The following is a 21,102-nucleotide window of genomic DNA, read 5'->3' as shown; positions in this document are numbered from 1 at the left end:
TGTGAAAGGAAATTAAGTGACAGGAAACCACAGAAGTGAGACAAAGCAACGTGAGCATGGTCCTGTCATTGCTTTTTTGGGGGTTATGTGCCCTCAAAGGAAGTTATTCAACATGTACTTTTTATTGCAGAAACTGAAATACAAGACAGATGAGTCCTTTAGGACATAGCAGCTTTCTCCAAACATGAGCTAAACCAACATAGCAAAGATCACTGGGATGGACACCAAGATATCACAGGTCCTCTGGCAGGCTGTCAGCAAGCTGCAAATGCAGAAGCTAATGCATTGAGTTTGAGCTGAAAAACCACACGGACCTCTGGCAATAGAAGGAGCGAACAGGAATCTTACTACCATTTTGCAGAAAGTCACTTCAGCTGCAGCTGAAACAGGGAAACTTCTACCTCCTGCCACTCCTTCCAGTGCAAAGCAAAATAGGATTCCTACAAAGACTACTGAGCAAATACAAGTGTTTTAGTGCAGCAGCAAAGGCTTGGGCTCACCTGTCAGGTTTACAAAAAGGTTTAAGAAAAGCCAACTGGCAGTTTTTCTAAGTCCTCTGCTCTTTCCAACCTCCTCAGAGAAAGGTGACCTGCCTCTGGTCTGCCAGAGCTACCACACCACCACATGCAGTGATTTGGGGGAAGAAAAAACAAGCACAAGTCACGGTGGAGAAAGGGCAGCAGAAAAAAAACCTGCCAATGCTGAACTCCTGTAGTCTTCACCAGACCCAGCCTTCTTTTTCTCCTCTGAAAGATCTATCCATTTCAGGTTTGTGGTCTCTCTTTCCCAACAAGCCACCTTCAACATAAGGGAAGTTCATTTCCCAAAGACTTTGTTCCCTAAAAGCATGGCCATCTCAGGCATCTGAAAGACAAGTACTGCAGAGGGACACAACTAAAGATACGGGAGACAGAAATACATCACATGAAATGACAGAGGTAAAGAGAGGCCATGCTACTTTCCCAAACCTCTGCCTCAGGACCTGTTGAAATGTATGGGTGGGAATCCCCTCATGATCTTGACCAGTTGCCAAACTAGTTTGAATCAAATGTCTCTCATCTGCCAGTTAGAAGGAAACACAGATGTTGTACACTTGGTTTACTTCTCACAAACCTGAGCAGCTTACAAAAAATGAGTGTGTAAAATGCTCATCCCTTCACGCATGCACGCAAACAGCAGCTGCTTTGGGCACCCTGTACAGGGTGCAGCCCACGCTGGCAGAGCAGGAGGGGGAATACACAAAGATAAACCTTATTTAGGAATGCTCACGTGCTGTGTTAAGTACTGTGATAATTAAATCGTTAGTCACATTGACAAGTGGGTGGGAGAAGCTGGAAACGTCTGATGCAGTTTGCTACAGGCAATCATCGATTCACCAGTGATGCATCTGTCACACACAAAGATGGGCTCAGACCCAAGTATCTGCAACAGCTCAACTTTAGCCTATTTCCCAGAAGTGAAATGGAATGAAGACACCAGCCCTGCATCTGCAGTGCTGTAAAACAACCAAGACTCCACTACCAACCTACCGCATGCAAGCAGCTGTATGATTTCACATACTCAAAATACTCATCCGGGAAAGAACTTGCAGAGGCTAATCCTTATCTAGAGATCTGCGGATTTCCCTTCCTGAAATTCTCCCCGATAATACTAACTAGTTACCTAGCATTTATGTGTCCCCAGTCTTGTTAGCAGCATGTATCACTTGGCTACTGCATTAACAAAAGGCTTGCAGGGTCAGCAGAGGAGATCTGACAGCATTCCAATAAATACCTAACCACTCTCTTCGGTCTCTGCCACTCACATAGGACCAACTCATCTTTGCAACAGTTTTCAGTCTCCTCTAAAATACAAAACTGAAAGTACTTCTATTTGTCTTAATGAACTAAATTTTACATGGGAGCCGATGGTGAAAAACTGGATCTTGTACCCTAGAGCACCAGCCCTGTTTCACTACGAGCCTTAAAATTCCTCTACATAGAGCGATATAATGAGGAGGTGGGGAGGGAGAAAGGCAAAAAATGGTAACCTGTATTAGGACACCTTACTTGCTGTCCTGGTCCCACTACACAGAGAAGCCTGTGCACCCTTCCCAAGTCTAGAATTAATTGTTACTAGAGAAGCCTAAGGCTTGTGGGGAGTCTGTTTACTTGCTGCTTCATATGACAGGTCAACTTTCAGGAAACAGCAGTCTGTAGGAACAAGCACAGAGAGGACAAGACTCACAGCAACAAGGTGAGGTGGGTTGTTTTTCCCCCAAACAATTTTATTTGAGAAAGCTGACAAAAGTCCCCCAACCAATCATTACAAGTAAATCCACACCTCTGTACCTCCTCCCCAGTAACCACACCAGTACAGTGAAGATCAAAACATAACACCAGAACGATGAGGGTGTAACAGTCACCTGGGGAACTTAAGGCCTCACCACCATTTTTAAGATAACTCTGTATTCAGATAAGGACAAGGAGAGGATATCAAAACAGACAAGACAGGAAAAGCCCCTTTCTTGTACCGTCTTTTCAAGTTATATAAAATCAAAAGCAAAACCTTAACAGATCTACAGGCTTCAAACTGTAGAACCTAAAACTACCTTCAAATTACTTCTGTAATTCAGTCCTGTGGCACTGCTGCTGTTCTGCACTGTAACAGCTTCCAAAGACGTACAAGGATAAAATGGATGCAAGGGCAGAGGAGTGGACTTAGGATCTTAATATGGCTTTATCAAAAACCAAACAAATTAAAAGCAATCAAAGTACTTGCAGTGGAACTAACAACTCCAGGAACTTGGGAATGGCAAAGAACTAATGTATTTAGATGACAGGAGATCATCTTTACATCCTCTTTTCCATTGCCTCACCCCAGACAACTGTTTCCTTCCCAGCAATAGATCAGACTCGCCAGAAATTATAAAACTATGCTTTTTTGAAACTGCTAGGCTGGGCCCAGGGCCATGACAACCCCATCCCTACCCAGAAGTGTCTAGACACAGGACACCAGAAAATTGTGCTGCTGAACCACTTGCTCTGAAGGAATGCAGAGACAATGAAAGAAATGTAATCATGGCCTAAAAACTGCAGCAAGTTAAGTCCAGGAAGTTAACCTGCCTGCTTTTTCCCAGCCTGGTTTATTTAACATCATGCCATCTGGACAGCTGAGAAATGGTGAGAAGCTGCTGGTTCTTGCTGTCTAGTACTGCATAGGAAAATAGTTCCGTTGAGGGCACAATTCAGACTGCCCCCTCAGATGCAGAATTAGCCTGTTCCCACTCTGTACTGCCTTTTTTCAGTTCATCCACATTCTTCCAACTCCTCTGCTACCCTAAACAGCACTACTGTACCCTCAGACCTCAATGCAGGGTACAGGCCTTCATGCCTCATGTGAGCATCAGCTCACCTTGCTTTGAGGTCTCAGAAAGTAACATTCAGCCAGCTGCCTGGATAGATGAGAAGTCTCCTGCTCAATGTAAGACCAAGTTTCCTAGCATGACCTGCTCCCATCTGCTCTGTGACTGTATCTGACCAAGGCCTCCTGCATAAAAGGCTGTTCCTGACCAAGGCTTTCAGGAAAGCTGCTGCACCATTTCAAAACAAGAGAGGCAAATCCAAGACAAACATGTGGGGGAAGGGTGGGACCAAGGCTGGATAGCTTATTTGAGCAAAGCAGGCTTCTTTCCAAGCTCAAACACACTTCCAAGCCCGCCTTAGAAGGCTCCCCTTCCTCCAGGCTGAATCACTGTATGCTCAAGCGCTCTGACCTGTCAGCACAAAGACACCAGCTCCCACAGGGAGAAACACAGAGGCCCATGACAGGGACCAAAGCTTGGAAGACCCTCTATCCTCAGGCCCTGCTGGAATGATGAATCCTGTCTCCATTTGCTTGAGGCTTAGATCCTTGCTGTTGAGGACAGGATTCCCCTGCTCTGCCCCAGAGCAACCTGCATGCCACTTAAAGAGTGCAGCAGGGTCAAGTGGTTCTGAGTAACACTGCAGTCACAGACAGATGGGAGACATCATCAAGCCATGATTATAAAAGGAGAATAGACAGCGCAAAAAACTTGCTGCAGCTGTCATGGAAACATCTTTTTTTATTTAATCGCTGCCCCAGGAGTACCCAAACCCATCACGACCTCCCCCACCCTCAACATCCAACAGGATTTCACAAGTCCCCCATTGCCTCTGATGTTTAGGCTCCCCTCCCCCTTTAGGGTCCAAGTTCCTCCAGAAAAGCTCCAGTCAGTGGGTATCATCTGTGAGATGGCTCCAGGGGGCCATGGCTAGGTCCCAGAGGTGTCCAGCTGGGTCTGAGAGGAAGGGGAAGAAGATTTGCTCCTTTACTCAATCAGCTTCTTGGCCTTGAAGAAGCGACGCAGGTAGAAAACCTGCCAGGTAGCCAGTCCGATGAGACAGCACATGGAGAAAATGCTGAAGTACAGAACCCGGGTGTTTGTCGACTCTGAAACAGATAACAAACCATTGCACCTGAGTCTGGCATCACAGGATGCACCCAAAGATGGCAAAGTTCCCAGGACGACTTCTCCTCCCACATGCAAAAGCAAGACAGCATGAAGGCGAGGGCATCCGAGGACCAGCAGCACTTGAGAATAAAAGGAGAGGGAACAATGAGAAGGAAAATAGCAGGGAACAAGGTGAAGCTGTGGTTAAGGGCAACACTGAATGGAACAGAGTAATTCACTTTATGAATGGAGACAGAAAGAAATGATTTCTAGAGACAGAACAACAAGACTCAGGGACTACTTCAGGTTTCCCTTACTAGGAACAGAACAGGCAGAGACCACTATAATGACTTGATCTCCAAATGTTGACCTAATAACACATTTAGCAGAAATAAGGGGTTTTCATCCCTCTGAAGGGGCACATGGTCTCTCACCATTTGTGTCCCTCATCTCCTCTTCTCGTTTCTTCATGTAAGCGAAGTCGTTAACGATGGACTCTGAAAGATCTTCCAAGCGCCTCAATTCTACTTCCAGGGGTTTCAACTTCTCCACTTTAGCAATCTAGAAAACAGAAAAGTCAAATCACTGAACCAAAACCAAAAACTCCCACATGGTTTTTTACTGCCAGTTTGAACCACTCCTCCCCACACACTACAGATCTGGGGCATCCTTCCCCTCGTGAAATACCTCTACAAGCCAGAAACTACCATTGCATAAAACACTATCACTTCTCCCACCTATTTTCAGAAACACACTTTCCTACTACTCCTCCTACACAATGGAAGAGCACAGCATGCACACAAGCACACTTCTTCCTTATTCGGCCTAATGTTAACTTATTCACAGTTGGCTTCTGAGGAGTGGGTAGAAGATCTTGCCACATGACTAAACCTCCAGTGAGTATAAATCACAGACTGAGATACAGGTGACTAACTTACATATGCGTATGATACAGTTCCATAGGCACACAGGCTGTTAGCACCGAGACTCCCTTTGCTAATGCCCCGGAAAGCCCAGGCAGCCCGGTTCCCAGCAGCAGCGGTTTAATTATCCCACAAGAGCTCGGGACTTTTACCTCTCAAACGGAGCCTCCCGGGAAGCACAGGCTCCTGGCAGGGACCCCGCAGCCACCAAGCGCTGCGACCGCCTCGCGCCACCGGGTGGCGCTGCGGGGCCGCTGCCGGGCCCGGCCCCCCTCGGGAGCAACCCGCTTCCCTCAGGAACGCTGGGCCAGGCATCGCTTCTGGGCACGGCACCCAGCCCCCGTCCCACAGCTCACACGCTTGGTATCCAAAAACAAAAACCCACAGCAAAATTCAATTAGAAAGCACAGCACACAACAGCAACTATTTAAATTGAATGTGCAGACATGTGTCTCTGCCCCAGTTGTGGCTGTAACCTGACACACACACGTTACATAAAACCTGTGACACAAGGACACTTGAAGCTAACTGCAATTCCTGCCACTTCTCCAGAGCAAGGTTTGGGCAACTGCGGTTCTTGCACAGAATTTGTCACTATTACCAACAAGTGACAGGCCCCTGCCATGAAGGCCAGATGCTGCGTCCCCAAGTAATGCAGCAGAAGAAAGATGAGTTACAGAAAACACACAGAACACCTGCAGCTCACCACCAGTCTCAGCCTCACAGGATTACTCAGGTATAAGCTGCATGATGGCATCTCTCAGTGATCCACACTGACAGGCAGGCAACAGGGCACCCAGCATGAAGGTATCCCCAAAATGCCACTTCCAGAGGCAGCTGCCTGGACATCAGAGCAAGAGCTGAAGAGATGCTCGTGACCAGGCCAGTGCTAGCTAATCAGCCCTTCCACTGAAGGGTCTCCACATGACACACGTATCCTGGCAAGCAGCAAGCCACCAAACAATCATCTGAGGATTTTTATGCTGAGGCAAGCTGTATATTATAGCTCTGCCAGCACAGCAGTGTCAGTTTGGAGTGTGTTTGAGAGGAGGGGTAGGAAGCAGCAGGTTAACCCCCTCCTGCTTTCTAGCCAATAGGTTGTAATGACAGAACCCTGTGGCCTGGACACATATCTGCCAGCAGACAGCTTTGCTGAAAAACTGGCACCAGCATCTGGGCATGCCTGTGGCCCAGACTCTGCTGACACTGCTAGAGCAGCCAGTCTGTAACACACACAAGGTCTTGGGGCAGCTGTACTGACAAGCTAGCCTTGCACTGACCAGATCCATTATCTTCCTTGAGGGCTCATTTCCTCATTCACAGAAGGCTACAAGGGTTCCACTGGGAAAAAACAAGGTTTATCTGCTCCATCTGCATCCCTTCAGCCATTCTTAATAGGCGTAGCTACAAACATCTAATAGCTACTTTTAGTCCTGCATGTATTCCAAAATGTGTATCCTGAATCAGAGAATCACAGAATCAATTAGAGTGGAAAAGACCTCTGCGATCCAGTCCAACCTAACACCACCATGACAACTAGACCATGGCACTAAGTACCATGTCCAGTCTTTCCTTAAATACCGCAACCTCCCTGGGCAGTCCTGGAATCTTTTACCCCTAATGAAGCCAATATGCACAGCTGCTCCAAGAGATTTTGTAACAAAGCCCACCAAGCATCTGTGATGGTGGAACATCATCATCCTAAAAAGAACATCTGGACCACCAGAACCAAGACAACAACTGCAATGAGGTTCCCACGGGTCACTTAAAAGATTTGTCAAAGCCTTTCTCTCTTCCTAGCACAGAAGAAGATACACTATAGCCAAGAATTGTCAAGGAGTAGCTGATGTGGAAAAGAACCTAGATCATCAAGCATTCTTAGTGCCATCAGAAATCTTTTCACTTTTCCCTATCTTCATTTCTACTTCTTGAATGGATAAAGTTATTCCTCCCAAACCCAGATAACTAAGGTATGACATTACAGTTAGATTTTCTAATCCAGCTCACTATTCCAGCTGCTTTCCTCCAAGAATGTCTGGATCTATGAAAGTTTATGAAGCCAGACTTGGACAGTATCAGTGACCCTCATTAAACTCCCTGAATTAAGTCTCCTTGCAGCAATCCAACAAGAAGAACTGGGGCTGTACAACAGGTCACTGGTACCCATCAACAAACGAACACCGCAAGCAAAAGGCTCAAAAAGGCTGCATTTCCAGGAGAGAAACTCGAGCAACATCCCTGCCCTCTGACACCTTACAGCAACCTGTCAAGTCAAAACTCACAACTACTACAGCAAACTAAGAGAGATGGTGAAAAAAAAGAAAACACACTGCAAAGCAGTGTGGTTAAACATCTATAGCAGCTGTACAAATAATAAATCAGTCTGAGTCCTTTGTAGACATGCCACTCAACAAGGCTCAATACAGTCTACCACTATTAGAAGTCCTCACAAGTCAAGGATGCTTGCCAGGGCTGCCAAGATCTGCATTTGGCATCAAGTGGGACTGAAAGTCTAAATTCTTCTTTTCTTGTATTTGTCCATGGACCTTTTTTCCTCAATCTAACTACATTTGTGAGCATAACAGATGCATTTATTCCAACACAGTTTTACCAGTACAACCAGTGAGTATGCAGATACACAGGCATACGAGAACCTTTCTGCACAGCAACAGTGCTTCTAGGTAGCACTACAGTAATGTAACTCTAGACTATGCTGTGGGGTGGGGTTTAAAGGGATTCTGTAAATATAGCCATCATAATCCCCCCACTAACACTCTCAGGGATTCACCCCGTAAGATTTCAACTTCTTGCAATCCTTCAGCAGCAGGCTGACAGACAGCTGGCCCTATGACTGCTCCACTCTTCCCTGATCCCAAGCACATTTTTACTTTCCACGTAGGATGTGCTCCAGACTGCTTAAGCCATGATTGCTCCACTCTTCCCTGACCCCAAGCACCTCCTTACACTCCACATAGGAAGTGCTCCCAACCAACTCAAGCCATGCAAGTCCAGATAGCCCAAAGTTCAAAAGGATATAAAAACACCAGCATGACCATGTCAGAAATTTGTTAATTTTCTAACTGGACCCATGCACAGCCTCTTCTGCAACCCACTCTCCTCCCTACGGCATCTCCCATGCTCTTATGCACAGTGGACACAGCAAGCATTTGCAGGACTCTTTCTCCACCAGTAATTCTCATTTTCTCAGGCACAGGCTCTGTACTGGGGGATGACTGATCTCAAATTCTAGTGAGCCAAAAGCATGACAGCTGCCACGAAAATTCAGTATCCAAACCAGCCAGGACTGTCTCAGCACAAAGCAACTGCTACTCTACACAGCTGGCTCTTGGGTCTAAACAAGCTATGTCCTCTTAAGATGGAAATGTTTAGGCTGTTACACCTATTTCCAATGTCACGCCTTCAAACCAAATAGCCATTCCACAGCAGCTACTACTATGCCAAACACCTTTACATTGATACACTGCTAGTTCTTAGAAACACACAAGCACCATTTCAGGCCTGCTGAGCCAGTACACCTTATAGTCGGGAAGGTAAGAACAGTAACAATGAAACTTGACCTTTAAGAGCGGGTCTGATATTAACCTAAAAAAACCTCTGCTGCTTGGGCTGGGGAAACTTCACCTCTCAGTGTCTTGTTGCCTCTAATGCCTATGCCTAGAAGCTGTGTCATGCTGTCCTAGCAAAGAAATTCACACATTAGGCTCCAGTTCCCAGAGTACAGAATCAATTCTAGTTGATGTTTGCCTTTTTTTTTTCCATCCTGTAACACACAAAGCTTCACTGCAATTGTAGTTTGCAGACAGGCTTTCATCACCGCTGGGAAAACAGCTTCCCATCACGAGCCCAGATCTACAAAAGGCATCACGTGAGTGCTGGGAAAGGGGAGCCTGCAGTGCAGGCAGCCAGGGGACATACCTCCTCGTAGTTCTTTGCTTCAACGCCATGCTTCATATCCAGAGTCACGAGCTGGTCCGGCATCCTCCCTGTTCCTGGAAGCATAATGAAAGGATTCCTTGTGTAAAACATTCAGCCTGCCAGGAAATCACCAGTTCTTCCCACCAGTGAGGAAGAACTCAAATCCCTCCCCTCCCTCCATGTCTGCATCTAACTGCGGAGGCAGCACAGTCCAGCCTAAAAATACAGAGACTTCACAATGAATCCTGGCTGAAGGAGAGCCTTCCAAAGATAATGAGAACAAGCTGTAACTAAAAGCACTGAGTGCCTACAGGATGCAAATCACTGTAAAAACTGCAGAGGATTAGAACATGAACACCAGCTGCTATGAGACAGCCTAATGACAGACAAGTCATCAGAGGGACAAATAGTCAACTGGGAAGCCCACATTCACAGGAAGTGAACCAGCAACTTGTCAAGGTTACTGGGGCTGTAAATGACTTTACATTCAAAGGAGCAGATGATAAACTCTCCTACTGAGGAACTGAATGAGGACTACTGAACCCTCACATGCTGGAGTATCTGCAGAAGCCAATGCAATCCCTTTATCAACCATCTCAGATACCCAAGAACCACACTGCTAATGCAAACCCCAAGAGAGCAAGAGGCTTCTGAAGCTGGGAAAACACTGCCTCAGAGAGCTGCCAGCTGGAGCCCCATAAACAGCACATAAGGCTGCAGTCACTCGCAGAGTAGGTATTTTTCAAGGCTGTAACCCCCAGGCTAGGGAAACCTGTGGCTTACAGCTTCTTTCAACTGCTACAAACTCTCACATCTGAGAACATTCGCAAGAGGAAAAAAATATATATGAGATAGTCACATCAGATACTCTAAAACATGCAGCACATCAGCTTATCTGAGCATCATTCTATATTATACCACCCACCAAGAAAATGCCTGTATGTAACACATTCCCAAATCCCAGCATGTTGGGACATACAGCTGTCCTCAACTGGCTGACAGCAAAACACAAGGTCTGAATTTACTTAAACTATGAATTTCAGAGTCACTATGCAGGACCATGTCCAATACTCACATTTTGTCTCTGAAGGCTGCCAGGTGGGCATTCCCTCAGTCCACAAACAAATTCAATGTACAGGTTATGCTGGGTCACTCCAGTTGGAGCTAGAAAGATATTCCAGATCTTCGATACAACCAAGTATCGATACACGAAATTTTTTCTCTACCCACTCATTGAACAGCTCTTCAACACCAGAGTAGAATCGCTTTCTACTGCTAGCAGGACAATGAATTATCTACTGATAAGATGGTGCATATCAACTACAGACCGCTTCTTAAGTTTCCTTATGGGAATGCACTATATAAGAGCCCAACAGTTAATTACAATTAGGATAGAATTTTGTTGTTTTCTTACAAAAGACCGGTTACTGTAAGAACACCCTGAAGTCCCAGCACTGTTCTTTAACATACAGGCTGCATACGACCCCCCCATACTCCTTTCCCCAACCACAAGTTTTGACTGCTTATGCCACACATGTTACCAGCATGGGTGGAGACAGGCAGGTAGGACAGACAACAGTAGCTGCAGAAAAAAATTCACAGCACACAGTGAAGTGAGAGGTTTTTTTAATGGTGCCCAAATTATAGCAACTTGAGTTAAGAGCTGAAGCTTGGAGGAAGAGATGAGAAAGATGAAAAGGCCAGTGAACAGAAGAACAGAACTAGAAGAATTAATTTGCTAGACTGGAAGGGAGAGCTGCCAAGAGGCAGTAAGAAACCAGAAACCTTAAAGCTGCCAGGTGCAAAGGGATGGAGAGGAGACATTTTGCAAGAGGTTAATGTTGTCAGGAACTGGCAGGGAAAAACTCAAGCTGCTCTTCTGTAAGTTTACTAAGCCCAAGGCAGCTCCCTTCATACTCATCAGATCCTCAGAAACCCCTTGCTTCTCCTGCAGCCAAAGCTCAGCAGAGCAGGCTGGAGCAGCAGCAAAGAGAAAAACAGTCAAGATTCAGAGATCATGAACTAAACTGATACGTACACTCCTCAGGTCTTCAAGAGGCCATCTCACATAAGCACTGAACTGTTTTCTGGGAAACTAGGGGAGCTCTTAATTTGCAGAGTCAGTGGGAAAGCAGGACGGTTGAACTGAACATCAAAAAGTTTTCCCACAGGAATTCCAGAAAAAATGAGTCCTAACACTTAAGAAAGTTTGGGAAGAGAAGGATTACAGAAGGAGCATTTAGAAATTAACAGTTAAAGATTAGCACACAGAAGAGCCCTAGAGGGAGAATGCAGTGAGGCCTGGCTGTTCATCTGAGATTATCTTATTGTGGGAGAGTAAATGTGCCTGGGAACAGAGCACTCACTGGTCAGGAAGACAGGACCATTCTGCCTGGAAGAGGTAAAAAGCCCATCATGCAAATACCCACAGCTCCAAGAAGCACCCTAAGAACTCCTCCACTCTGATAAGGTGAACCCTCAATACAGGCTCTCCTTCTCACTTCCTCTTCCTCATTTCTGTGGTTAGGGATGGAGAAATACCAGTTGCTTGGACCCCTCAGATCCAACAGCTCTAGGTTTCCCCTACCAACAGTCTATCTCTTCCAGTACTCCACAAACATCCTCCTTGGCGGCTGCCGTAAGTCCTGCTTACTTACTTGATGAGACTGGGAAAAAAACCATAACCTTTAAAGAGAAACATGGGAATTAAACAGACTTGGTAAGTTCCCCCACTCCCATGCTGAGTCTATAGAGCAAACAAGGTACTTCCTTGTGATGTGGTTACTTCTTTCCAAGTACCTTAACCAAGTCCTGCAGAAGATCAAGCCCCACAGTGTCTTAAAGTCCCTTACTTTAATACTTCCTTGACTTCCAGCACAGACATGGAAAATCTGGAGATACTTTAGGTGGAATTTGGGGCACCTGGGTCCAAAAAGAAAGCCCAAAAAAAGAAAGCCTCCAGAAGAGGATCCAGCTGCTCAGTTGATGAGCTCTAGATTTTGGCATCTCAGCACCCCACAGGTCATCAAGGTAGAAGCTGCATTTAGAAATACTTAATCCTCAACCATACTGAAAGCTTTAAAACAAACTTGCAACAAGGGAGTCAGGGAACAAACATTTGCTACAATCAAAACAGTTGTAAGGGGCTCAGTCTAGGCAAGAAACCTCTGCTCAAAAGCACCCAACTAAGAGTCTAGACACAACTAAAGAAAGAAACCTTCCCCACTTCAGTGTGTGATCACATGAAAGCTATGAAAAGATCTGCAGGACTGTCTGGAGACTTCTCCAACACCCAGGTGTTGGAAAGTAAATAGCATGAGTGACTCCCAGATGAGTCATCAGTGCCTGCATGTCTCAATGTGTTAAGGAACATTTGGAAGTCCTACCTTTGGAGTAAAATAAAAATGTAATCCTGACCATTTGAGGTCACTATTTTATCTGTAAAATAGAAGAGGTGTTACAAGCCAGATCCCTCCCAAACCCAGCAAAGAATATAGCCTTCTCTTTCTGTGAAGTTCCCTTCAACTTGCAAACTGTTTGCATCTTATACATGGAGCAGAAACAGCAAAACAGCAGCTGAATTTCAACTGACATGAGAAATGCTGCTAGTGAATGCTCTGTGAAACACTCTGGGATCTTTTAGGATAAGACCTAAGAAAAACTGAACCCAAGGAGTAGAACTCTGACAGTAACCATAAAAGGATTGTAGCACCTACGAACTTGCATGTGCTTACACCACCACTGATGAGATTAGAGCCCACATGTTGGCCACTTTCAGCACGTTTGTCCTGAAGCTGAGCACGGGCATTCAAAGCAGTACATGCGTCACACTCACAGGAAACAAGCCTCAGCACTCGTTAGGCAACCATCCCTGTAGCACAAATGCAAAGCTGACGTCCTGCTCATTTCCCCTTCCCTTTATGGACCACTTCAAGAACAGTTGTGGGTGCAAATTAAGGACACATTCCCTATACTCACACTGTCCAACCTCATAAAATGGTCGTCAACCTATCGCAGGATAGCTGCCAAGAACACATTGTGTATAGATCACATTCTACCAAACGGGGAAGAAATGGCCTGCTGGGGTGAAAGACAGGTCCTGGAGATGATGGCATCCAGCTCTGTCCTGGCTTGACTGCAAGGTGGAGAGAAGCATGAAACTGGCAAAAGAAGTGTGGTTTGCTCACTGGTATTGCCACTCGCTGCAACTGTGGTGACCTCTGTGGGAGGAATGCCTGATTCCTCTTTCAGAGGAAACCCAAGTGCTCTACACAACAGTCACAGAGGATTACTCTACTTCAAATGCAACACAGACAGAAGATGTTCTGCAATGAGACTGGCCACAAGCTCCTGAAAATCAGCTTTAAAAGTCAAAAAGTGTTCTGTGGACCACACTCAGGATCACTTTACTCGTATTCCTAATCCACATGTCTACATGAACTTGATCAGAAGCTAGAAACAGCCAGCACACCTTTCATTTCACTTACCCACAGGAAGCTTGCTCTCAAAGCAGGCCTCAAACATATCATAGTCTTCAGTGGTGAAGGCAAACTTGCCCTTGGTGGCATCCTCCTTGGCATACAGGATGTGCCCAGCCGAGTCAGTTATCTGTAAGAGAGACAATGAAGGTAAGAAACACAGTACTTTGCTGCCGTGAGCTCATGCTGCCTGTGCAGGAAGAGTAATCCTAGCCTCCCCTTTGGATCTGATGCTTTCTCCTTCCAACAGTTTCCCTCCATCTTTGTGACTACATCAACTGATATCAATTCAAATCAATATCATCCACACACCAGGAGCTGACAGAGTGACTATAAGTAATTATTGACTCTTAGATCCAAAAGAAACACCAATAAATCAAAAAACAACACCCCCCACCAAAAAAACACCACGAAAAAGCAATTGACCAACAAATCAAAAAAAATCCCAAACTGAAACCCACACTAATTTCTCTTCCTCCTATGAATCCCAACTACAGACTACATGTAAGAACTATAGCTGAACCAAACTGTCATTCACTGCCTTTATTTTCCAAGCAAAATTAATAAATTCTCATAGCAACAAAGATAGGGAGAAGACTTGTGGGACAAAAGGGTAACATTCCCCAGAAGATGAAATGGAGAAGGGTACATCTGTTCCTCTAGAAATGAACTATGAGTGTGGCCCTGAGTTACACAAGGTTTGGGTGCCAAGATCCATAAAAGTGGCCACTTCAGAGGACAATTCAGACTACACAGACAGAATAATTACTGCTTTGAGCTAAGTCTATAAAACTACCAAGAATAGGCAAAAACTGTGGAAGGTCTACAAAAATGCTTCAACAAAGAGTATAAAAAGAAAGGACACACATTTCATGACGCAAACTTGAGAATAATTGTGCTCAATTAAAGGCTCCATCCAGCTGAAACACTCTGACCAGGGAGAGGGGTAAAAAAAACGGAAGGTGTTACAACACTGCATGAAAATGAACAATGTGTGTTCCACTGAGATGCTTCCCATTTTCCCTCTACTCTAATTTTTAACAGCTATGTCTGAAACAGCACAGACACTAAAATTACTAGCGGATCTTTGAAAGTCTTAGAGATGAACGGACTAAAAAGCTTGGGAATAATTTTAAAGGTATATAAGACAAAAGTACACAAAATAATTTGTGGCACGGAAAAAGTAAGTCAGACATTTTACTTCACTCCAGCCCTTTTTTCCCTGTACAAAGGCCATGCAAAAGGGCTATGTACTCAGAACTATTCTAAGGAAACGCTCTCTATTCTTATTAAAGCACCTAATAAACTCTCTGTCACTGGACTTGAAACAAATGTGAACCTACTCATGGATGAGAGTTGCTGCATTAGGCAGGAAAAACGATCAAGTATGTAAGTTTTCATCTACTTTATGGTATAAACCATAGCAGGCAAGACTTCAGGAACAAGCTTCCTGTATATACAGATTATCCCAAAATTGCCTGTTAGGGGATTTGTTGTAGCTGCCCCTGCACCATATGCTGTCAGCATCTGAGAACAATGAGGAGCACTGCTCTCCTTGCAGCAGCTCCTGCTCAGCGCTGTACCTGTTTGCAAGCAGCAAGCAGATGAAAGCACGCCTGCGCAGTCAGGCACAGGCAGCTGTGCTGCCATCCCCTTGCCACAAACCACCAGCCACCTCCTGCCTGGAAGCCACCAGGCACTGGGAAGCACTGGGCCCAAGTGAGCAGGCCCATCTGCAGTAGGGGACTGTGTGTCTGACCATGCCAATACATGTAAAAGCCTGTGATCTGGCCACCACATGGCACATGCTGTTGAGTGGAGCGGTCCCGATTAACCAAGATGCCTCAGCAGCGTGACACCATACATTCTGCACACCTGTTCCTCCATCACAACAGGCAGTCACAACAACATAGCTCTCAGATGCCCCCATTATTTTGAGCACTATTTCCCCATGGCTTGGTAGGCACCAGAGCTACTCTTTATGCAGCTTGATCAATTTTTGCCCTTTGCAGCTCATGAACAGCATTCTAGAGAGTAAAAGCTCTGCTATCCGCTTTCATGAAACTGAATAGCATTACCCAAATCAGCCAAATACACTGCCCATTCAGCCGGGTGTGCGAGGGCGGGAGAAGCTGCTAATAGCCCAGCCAGAACGCTTGTGGGGGAGTCGACCTGAAAGGGATTTTTCATGCTATTCTAACGTTATTTACGGTAAGGCAATCCCCTACAGAAAGGGCATTGTTTGCCCTTGACAAACAGCCCGATACCGTCGGGCTCGACAATGGGCCAGAGGCACGTGGCTGCCAAGTGAGAGCTCAGGCGCCCGACGCCCCCGCAGCAGCCAGCTGGCAGAGCCCACGGGTTCCTCCAAAACAGAGGGTGCCACTGTTAGCGCTGGGCTATCACACACACACACACACATCTCAGCTCACCGGCAGGAACCGAACTGAGCCCGGACAGAATTAAGTACCAACCTCCTCCCTCCTCTGTTCGGTGGCCCAACCCAAGGGGCCAAAGCAGACCATCCAGTGCAGAACAGAGAGTACCTACAGCCACGATGTCCTGAACTGACCTTTCCCACACAGACCACAGAGAAAGCAGGCACCTAGCAGAGGGGTTTCAGCACTTATAACAAGCCCATCATATTGGGAGGACCCAGCATACCTGACCCATAAGAAGGAAAGCAAGAATTGCGTTCATTATTTTTTTGTCCTTTGTAGCTTTTCAAACTATACAGGGCTTCTTTTAATTATTTTATAGTTCGAACAAGAAAGAACTTCTATAAGTAGTACTACCCAGATATCAGCTTCATCAGCAAAGCCAATTAAGACCTAAACATGGGATTCACTGGTTCACCATCACCTCCCGAGATAAGTCCTGTGTGATAAAAGTGAGTTTTGGAAGACATCTTGGGGTCAACTGACCTAAGAGTGGGCAACCTGAGAACCAGAAGGTTTGGTTAACAAGCAGTAAGAGACAGATGGGAACATGGCACTCCATCTGAAATACATGTGCCTTACCCAGCAAATACTACATCAACACTTTAAAGCCTTCACGCGGCTTGGCTCTGCCCATACACAGACAAGTTTCCTCTTACAAATTATGCAAGGACAGAAGAACAAGGTTTTTTAAAAAGCAGGGCTTTGGAAGAAGCCTTCTCCAGCCATAACCAAGCACAACTGCCAATAACCCAGGGCCTTCGGGCATTGGTAGGCAGATGCTGGAAAGGCAACTTGACTTCAGAACGTCTACAATACTCAAGAACACCAAGTTCAGAAACTCCTGAGCAGACCATTCTGCCTCTGTTTGTTTGCATGCTTACTACTGAAACCCTTGGGAATGTAGACAGAAATAGAAAAGGGAACAGAAGGCTGTTATGAACTGACTACGTAGTAACAGACCTTATTCAGCTACGTAGGAATTTGAAGAAAGCCTAGGGAAAGCAGGTTGTGGGCAGAATTAAAGTGAAGCTGTTGAATTAAAAGTGAAGCTGTTGAAGTTTTGATAGCTACTTGTCACACAAGTGTATTATTCACGTATATTCTGCCAAGCCTGTATTTCCTTAAGATCCTTCAGGATCATTTTCTTCCCTGCAGCAAACACCTGCCTACCTAAAATCCATGCAAGCCACGACACAGCAAGATGAGAATAGCCATTTTGTGTACCAAAACCTGGTTTCTCAGCCCCCATTCCACTGTGCCAGGATCCCGTTGTGCCAAGCCCTACGCATGGAGGGAGCCCTCGGAAGGCCACGTCACCATAATTCTTTCCTGCTCACACGGTGTCAGCAGCCTCGGTACAGCTTTATCGCAGCGGCCCATCTCGCCAGGCGCCGGATAATCTGCATCGTGTGCGGATTATATGGCAGATGGCGGGACGGGCCGCTGCAACGCGATCTTTGGGGAGAAAAAGCTCGTATTTGGCTCCAAGTAAAACGCTGCCCTGGTCCGTCGCTGCCCAGCACCCGGAGCTGCTGGGCGGGCTGGTGGCCCCTCGCGCAGGACGAGTCCCGCGGTGCGGCGCAGGCCGGGGCCGGGCGGCTGTCGGCTCCCGCGTGGGCCGGTGTCACGCGTGGAACACGTCACCCCTTCCTTCCTTCCTTCCTTCCCCGCCCCGCACGGCCGGCGAGGGGAGGCGGGGCCGCGCCGCCCGCCCCGGCCACCCCCGCCCCCCCGGCCGGCCGGGGCCGCACCTTGAGGTTGGCGGAGGGTCCGGTGGAGGAGCCCGGCGGGGCGCCGATCTCGTACTCGCCCGTGACCAGGGTGTCGCGGTGGATCTCCTCCCGCAGGCACTTCCGCGCCTTGCCCGGCAGCTGGAAGGAGATGGGCCGCGCCGGGCCCACCAGCAGGAGCAGCAGGAGCAGCGGCAGGAGCGGGGCCCGCCCGAGGCGGGGGCGGCCGGGCAGCGGCAGCGGCGGCAGCGGCATGGCGGCGGCTCCGGGTGCGGCGGGCCGGGCCTGCCTCCGCCGCACGTGACCGCCGCCGCCGCCGCCGCCGCTGCGTCACGGCGGGGCGGGGCCGGGGCGGGGCCTGACGGAGCTGAGGGGTGCGGGGTACGGGCCTGGGCGCCTCGAGGCGTGGCCCTTCGGGGGGGCTGTTTCGTTATGAAACAAATGAGTAATGGAGTTAATCCAGTAATAACGGAGGGTAACGAGTAACAACGGTTTCGCTCGTTAAAGAATTGGAAAATTAGAGCAAAACCAAACCCTGCTCTGAGGCAGAGGAGCATTCTGAGGATGGACAAGCAGTCTGAATTTCCTTGAGACTGCCTCGCAGCTGAAGTCCTTCGCTGGGAGAGACACTTGCTGTTTATTGCATGCGTTTTTTTATTTCTGAGTAACTTCCCTCTTGATTTCTTCACACAAGAAAATTCAGTTTTATCAGATGTCTTGCTTCTTTGAATCAGTGCCTTGTGAATGCCATTCGATAGAAGTATCCAAGTGTTTTTGACAGCAAATAAAATTATGATTATTTTTGAAGACAGAGCATTACTTTTTTCTCTCCCTTTCCAGCATGTACTCAGATCTACTTTTTTTTTTTTTTCTCTTGATACATCTTACTCTTTAGGAAGGTAGCACTAAGTAACCACTGACCAACTTTGGGCTGCTGCTTCCCCCTGGCACCACATTGCCTCTGTTCCCGGCCTCCCGTGTTGGTAGTGGGGCTGCCAGGAAGAACACGCACAAGCGGGAGCAGTGACTTGCTCTGCAGCGTAACCTGCCTTCACACAGGCGAACAGGGAGGGGAAAATTGCACAGGTGCGTGGTTATCATCACCACAGTTGCAGTCGGCTCCTAGGATCAGCTGCAAATATTTGGGTGTGCTGAGATGCAAGGAAAAGCAGGAAGAAAGAAATTGATAGTAACATTGCTAGAAAGCAAAATATTTTAAAAATTTCTATTAGCTTGAGTAAAAAAAAATGACACCATTGTTCCACTTTTATTCCTTAAACATCACCAGCTGCATTCCCTCTCTGGTCAAAACATGTCTTTAATGACAAGCAATAACAAGGAGTTGGTACAACCTTCAATCTAAAGAGGCTTTAAGCAGTGAATTTCATGTCTGGATGTTCACCTGCAGAGCATTTTAAAGAACAGTTCAGCACTTTTGCCTGCTTGTGCTCATACTTACTGAGAAAATACGATGAAGCCCTCCTGCAGGAAATGGCACTAAGCCCAAATGTACAGTGGTGGAGTGACCTCCTTGCTTGGAGGGAAATAAAAAGAACCCTCACAAAAAAAACCCCAAAACAACAAAAACCTCCCAGCACTAGACCTTTGCCCTTACTTTAAGCTCTAGTTTATTGTTTGAAGTGGGATTTACAGTCACTTGATGGACATTTCAATACATTTTTATTTCTCTTATCAGTTCACAAACCTTCCCTTACTTGGACAATTAAATTATTTGGAAATGTAACCTAATAAAATAAATATTTTGCTCTTTCTGCAATATGTCGAAGTATATTTGAATAATGAAAATATTCTTTCCATTGCAGCACTTAAGGCAGAAATAGCTATTATTTCACAAACTTTAAGAAACACAGACTATTAGAATATGAAGATATGAAATGCTGTACCATAAAATTCCTGATGAAATAGGCACAGCATGACAAATCTCGTCATGCAGAACACTCCTCAAACCAATGACAGGTACCCAGCCCTCTATCATGTTTAAAACATTCAATAATGCCTTATTTTCCAGAGAAAACTGCTCATTCATGTTAAGGTACCCTTGTTTTCTAAAATCAAAGTGTGAACTCAACCATAAAAGAGCAAATATGTGACTGATTACAGTCCCTTCCTATTGTGGCCATTTTGTCATGGTACATTTTTAGATGAGTTACACTTATGACCAACAAATTTATCCCCTGTTTTCTGTTGTAGTCTCCTCCTGTGGAGGCATTATTCTAGAAACTGCCACACAGGCAAGTTCAGATCTAATTATAAAACCCCTCAGAGATCCTTCAGTGCTTCAGTGTGTTGTGAAAGAAAATGGTACAGAGATGCCGTGAGTCTCTTCACAATCCCCAGTTTTTGGCTCTTTAAAGCACTTAAGCCTGCAATGGGGCAATCTCCCTTGAGTGTGCAAAGTAACTTACAGCAGAGGGAAAGCATTTGAAGATCCTTTCAGCTGCAGGTTAGGAAATAGCAGTCTTGCAGGGACATGCCTTAATGTTTCCACATAGTGGAGGCTCACAAAATGAAATGCTTCCTGTAATTCAGAAACACTGAACAGAGGTGAAGGAGAGATTGATAACTTGTTACACAACTTTCCAGATGAAGCGATGACCTATTTTAGCTCAATCTGCTGTGTTAAGCATTGTGGGAGCTCGGCAGTCAGCTGGAAGCAGGTATTCGTTCTCGCTGGCACTAATCCATAGACGAATGGGTGTATCCCCAAAGTAAATATTAATGCTGCCAATCACGACACACTGACAAAATTCAAACCATTTTGTTTGTGTATATCTTTTATATTTCCAAATATCCCTAATGCAGTTTTATTGCTGTCTTGAAAATGATAAAGAGATCAATGAATTATTCAGCTTTCAGTTCTGTTTTAGCAGAAGAGCACTGAAAACCTTTGAATATCTCTATAGTCTGAGGCAGCAAAGGCCGTTGAAGAAAATATGCCTTTTCCCACTAAATTTCTAATTTTTCCTAACTGACAAATTTCACAGAGTGTTAGCAGTAGTCAATTCCTGCCATACCAAAATGTATCTTTTATCTATGGTAAATGGCAGAAAACAACACTAATTTGCTCCCTCTGTGAAACAATGTGTATGAATGTGTATGAATTACATAATTAGACCTTTT

The 21,102-nt window shown here is 46.0% G+C and overlaps 1 protein-coding gene across 1 annotated transcript; it reads right to left on the bottom strand.

Moving 5' to 3' along the window:
* Nucleotides 1-2,236: 2,236 nt before the first annotated feature.
* TMED10 (transmembrane p24 trafficking protein 10) lies at nucleotides 2,237-18,231 on the bottom strand. The gene is made up of 5 exons (XM_048307291.1): nucleotides 17,983-18,231; nucleotides 13,800-13,920; nucleotides 9,313-9,386; nucleotides 4,888-5,014; nucleotides 2,237-4,452 (listed from the first exon to the last, which is right to left on the bottom strand). Exons 1-5 carry the CDS (start codon nucleotides 18,214-18,216, stop codon nucleotides 4,331-4,333), a joined length of 678 nt encoding a protein of 225 aa, XP_048163248.1. The 5' UTR covers nucleotides 18,217-18,231; the 3' UTR covers nucleotides 2,237-4,330.
* Nucleotides 18,232-21,102: the final 2,871 nt, after the last annotated feature.

The sequence above is a fragment of the Corvus hawaiiensis genome, chromosome 6 (genome assembly GCF_020740725.1).
Source record: "Corvus hawaiiensis isolate bCorHaw1 chromosome 6, bCorHaw1.pri.cur, whole genome shotgun sequence".
Lineage (NCBI taxonomy): Eukaryota > Metazoa > Chordata > Aves > Passeriformes > Corvidae > Corvus > Corvus hawaiiensis.
This window is presented reverse-complemented; position numbering and strand designations above follow the sequence as displayed.

Bases quoted from the DNA above. Each gene is read 5' to 3' on its own strand.
- TMED10 (XM_048307291.1), bottom strand. From the start codon at position 18,216: ATGCCGCTGCCGCCGCTGCCGCTGCCCGGCCGCCCCCGCCTCGGGCGG. The intron at 13,921-17,982 runs GTGCGGCCCCGG...TCTCTCTTACAG, and splicing joins GACCCTCCGCCAACCTCAAG to ATAACTGACTCGGCTGGGCA. The intron at 4,453-4,887 runs GTGAGAGACCAT...TATCTGTTTCAG, and splicing joins GGAGATGAGGGACACAAATG to AGTCGACAAACACCCGGGTT.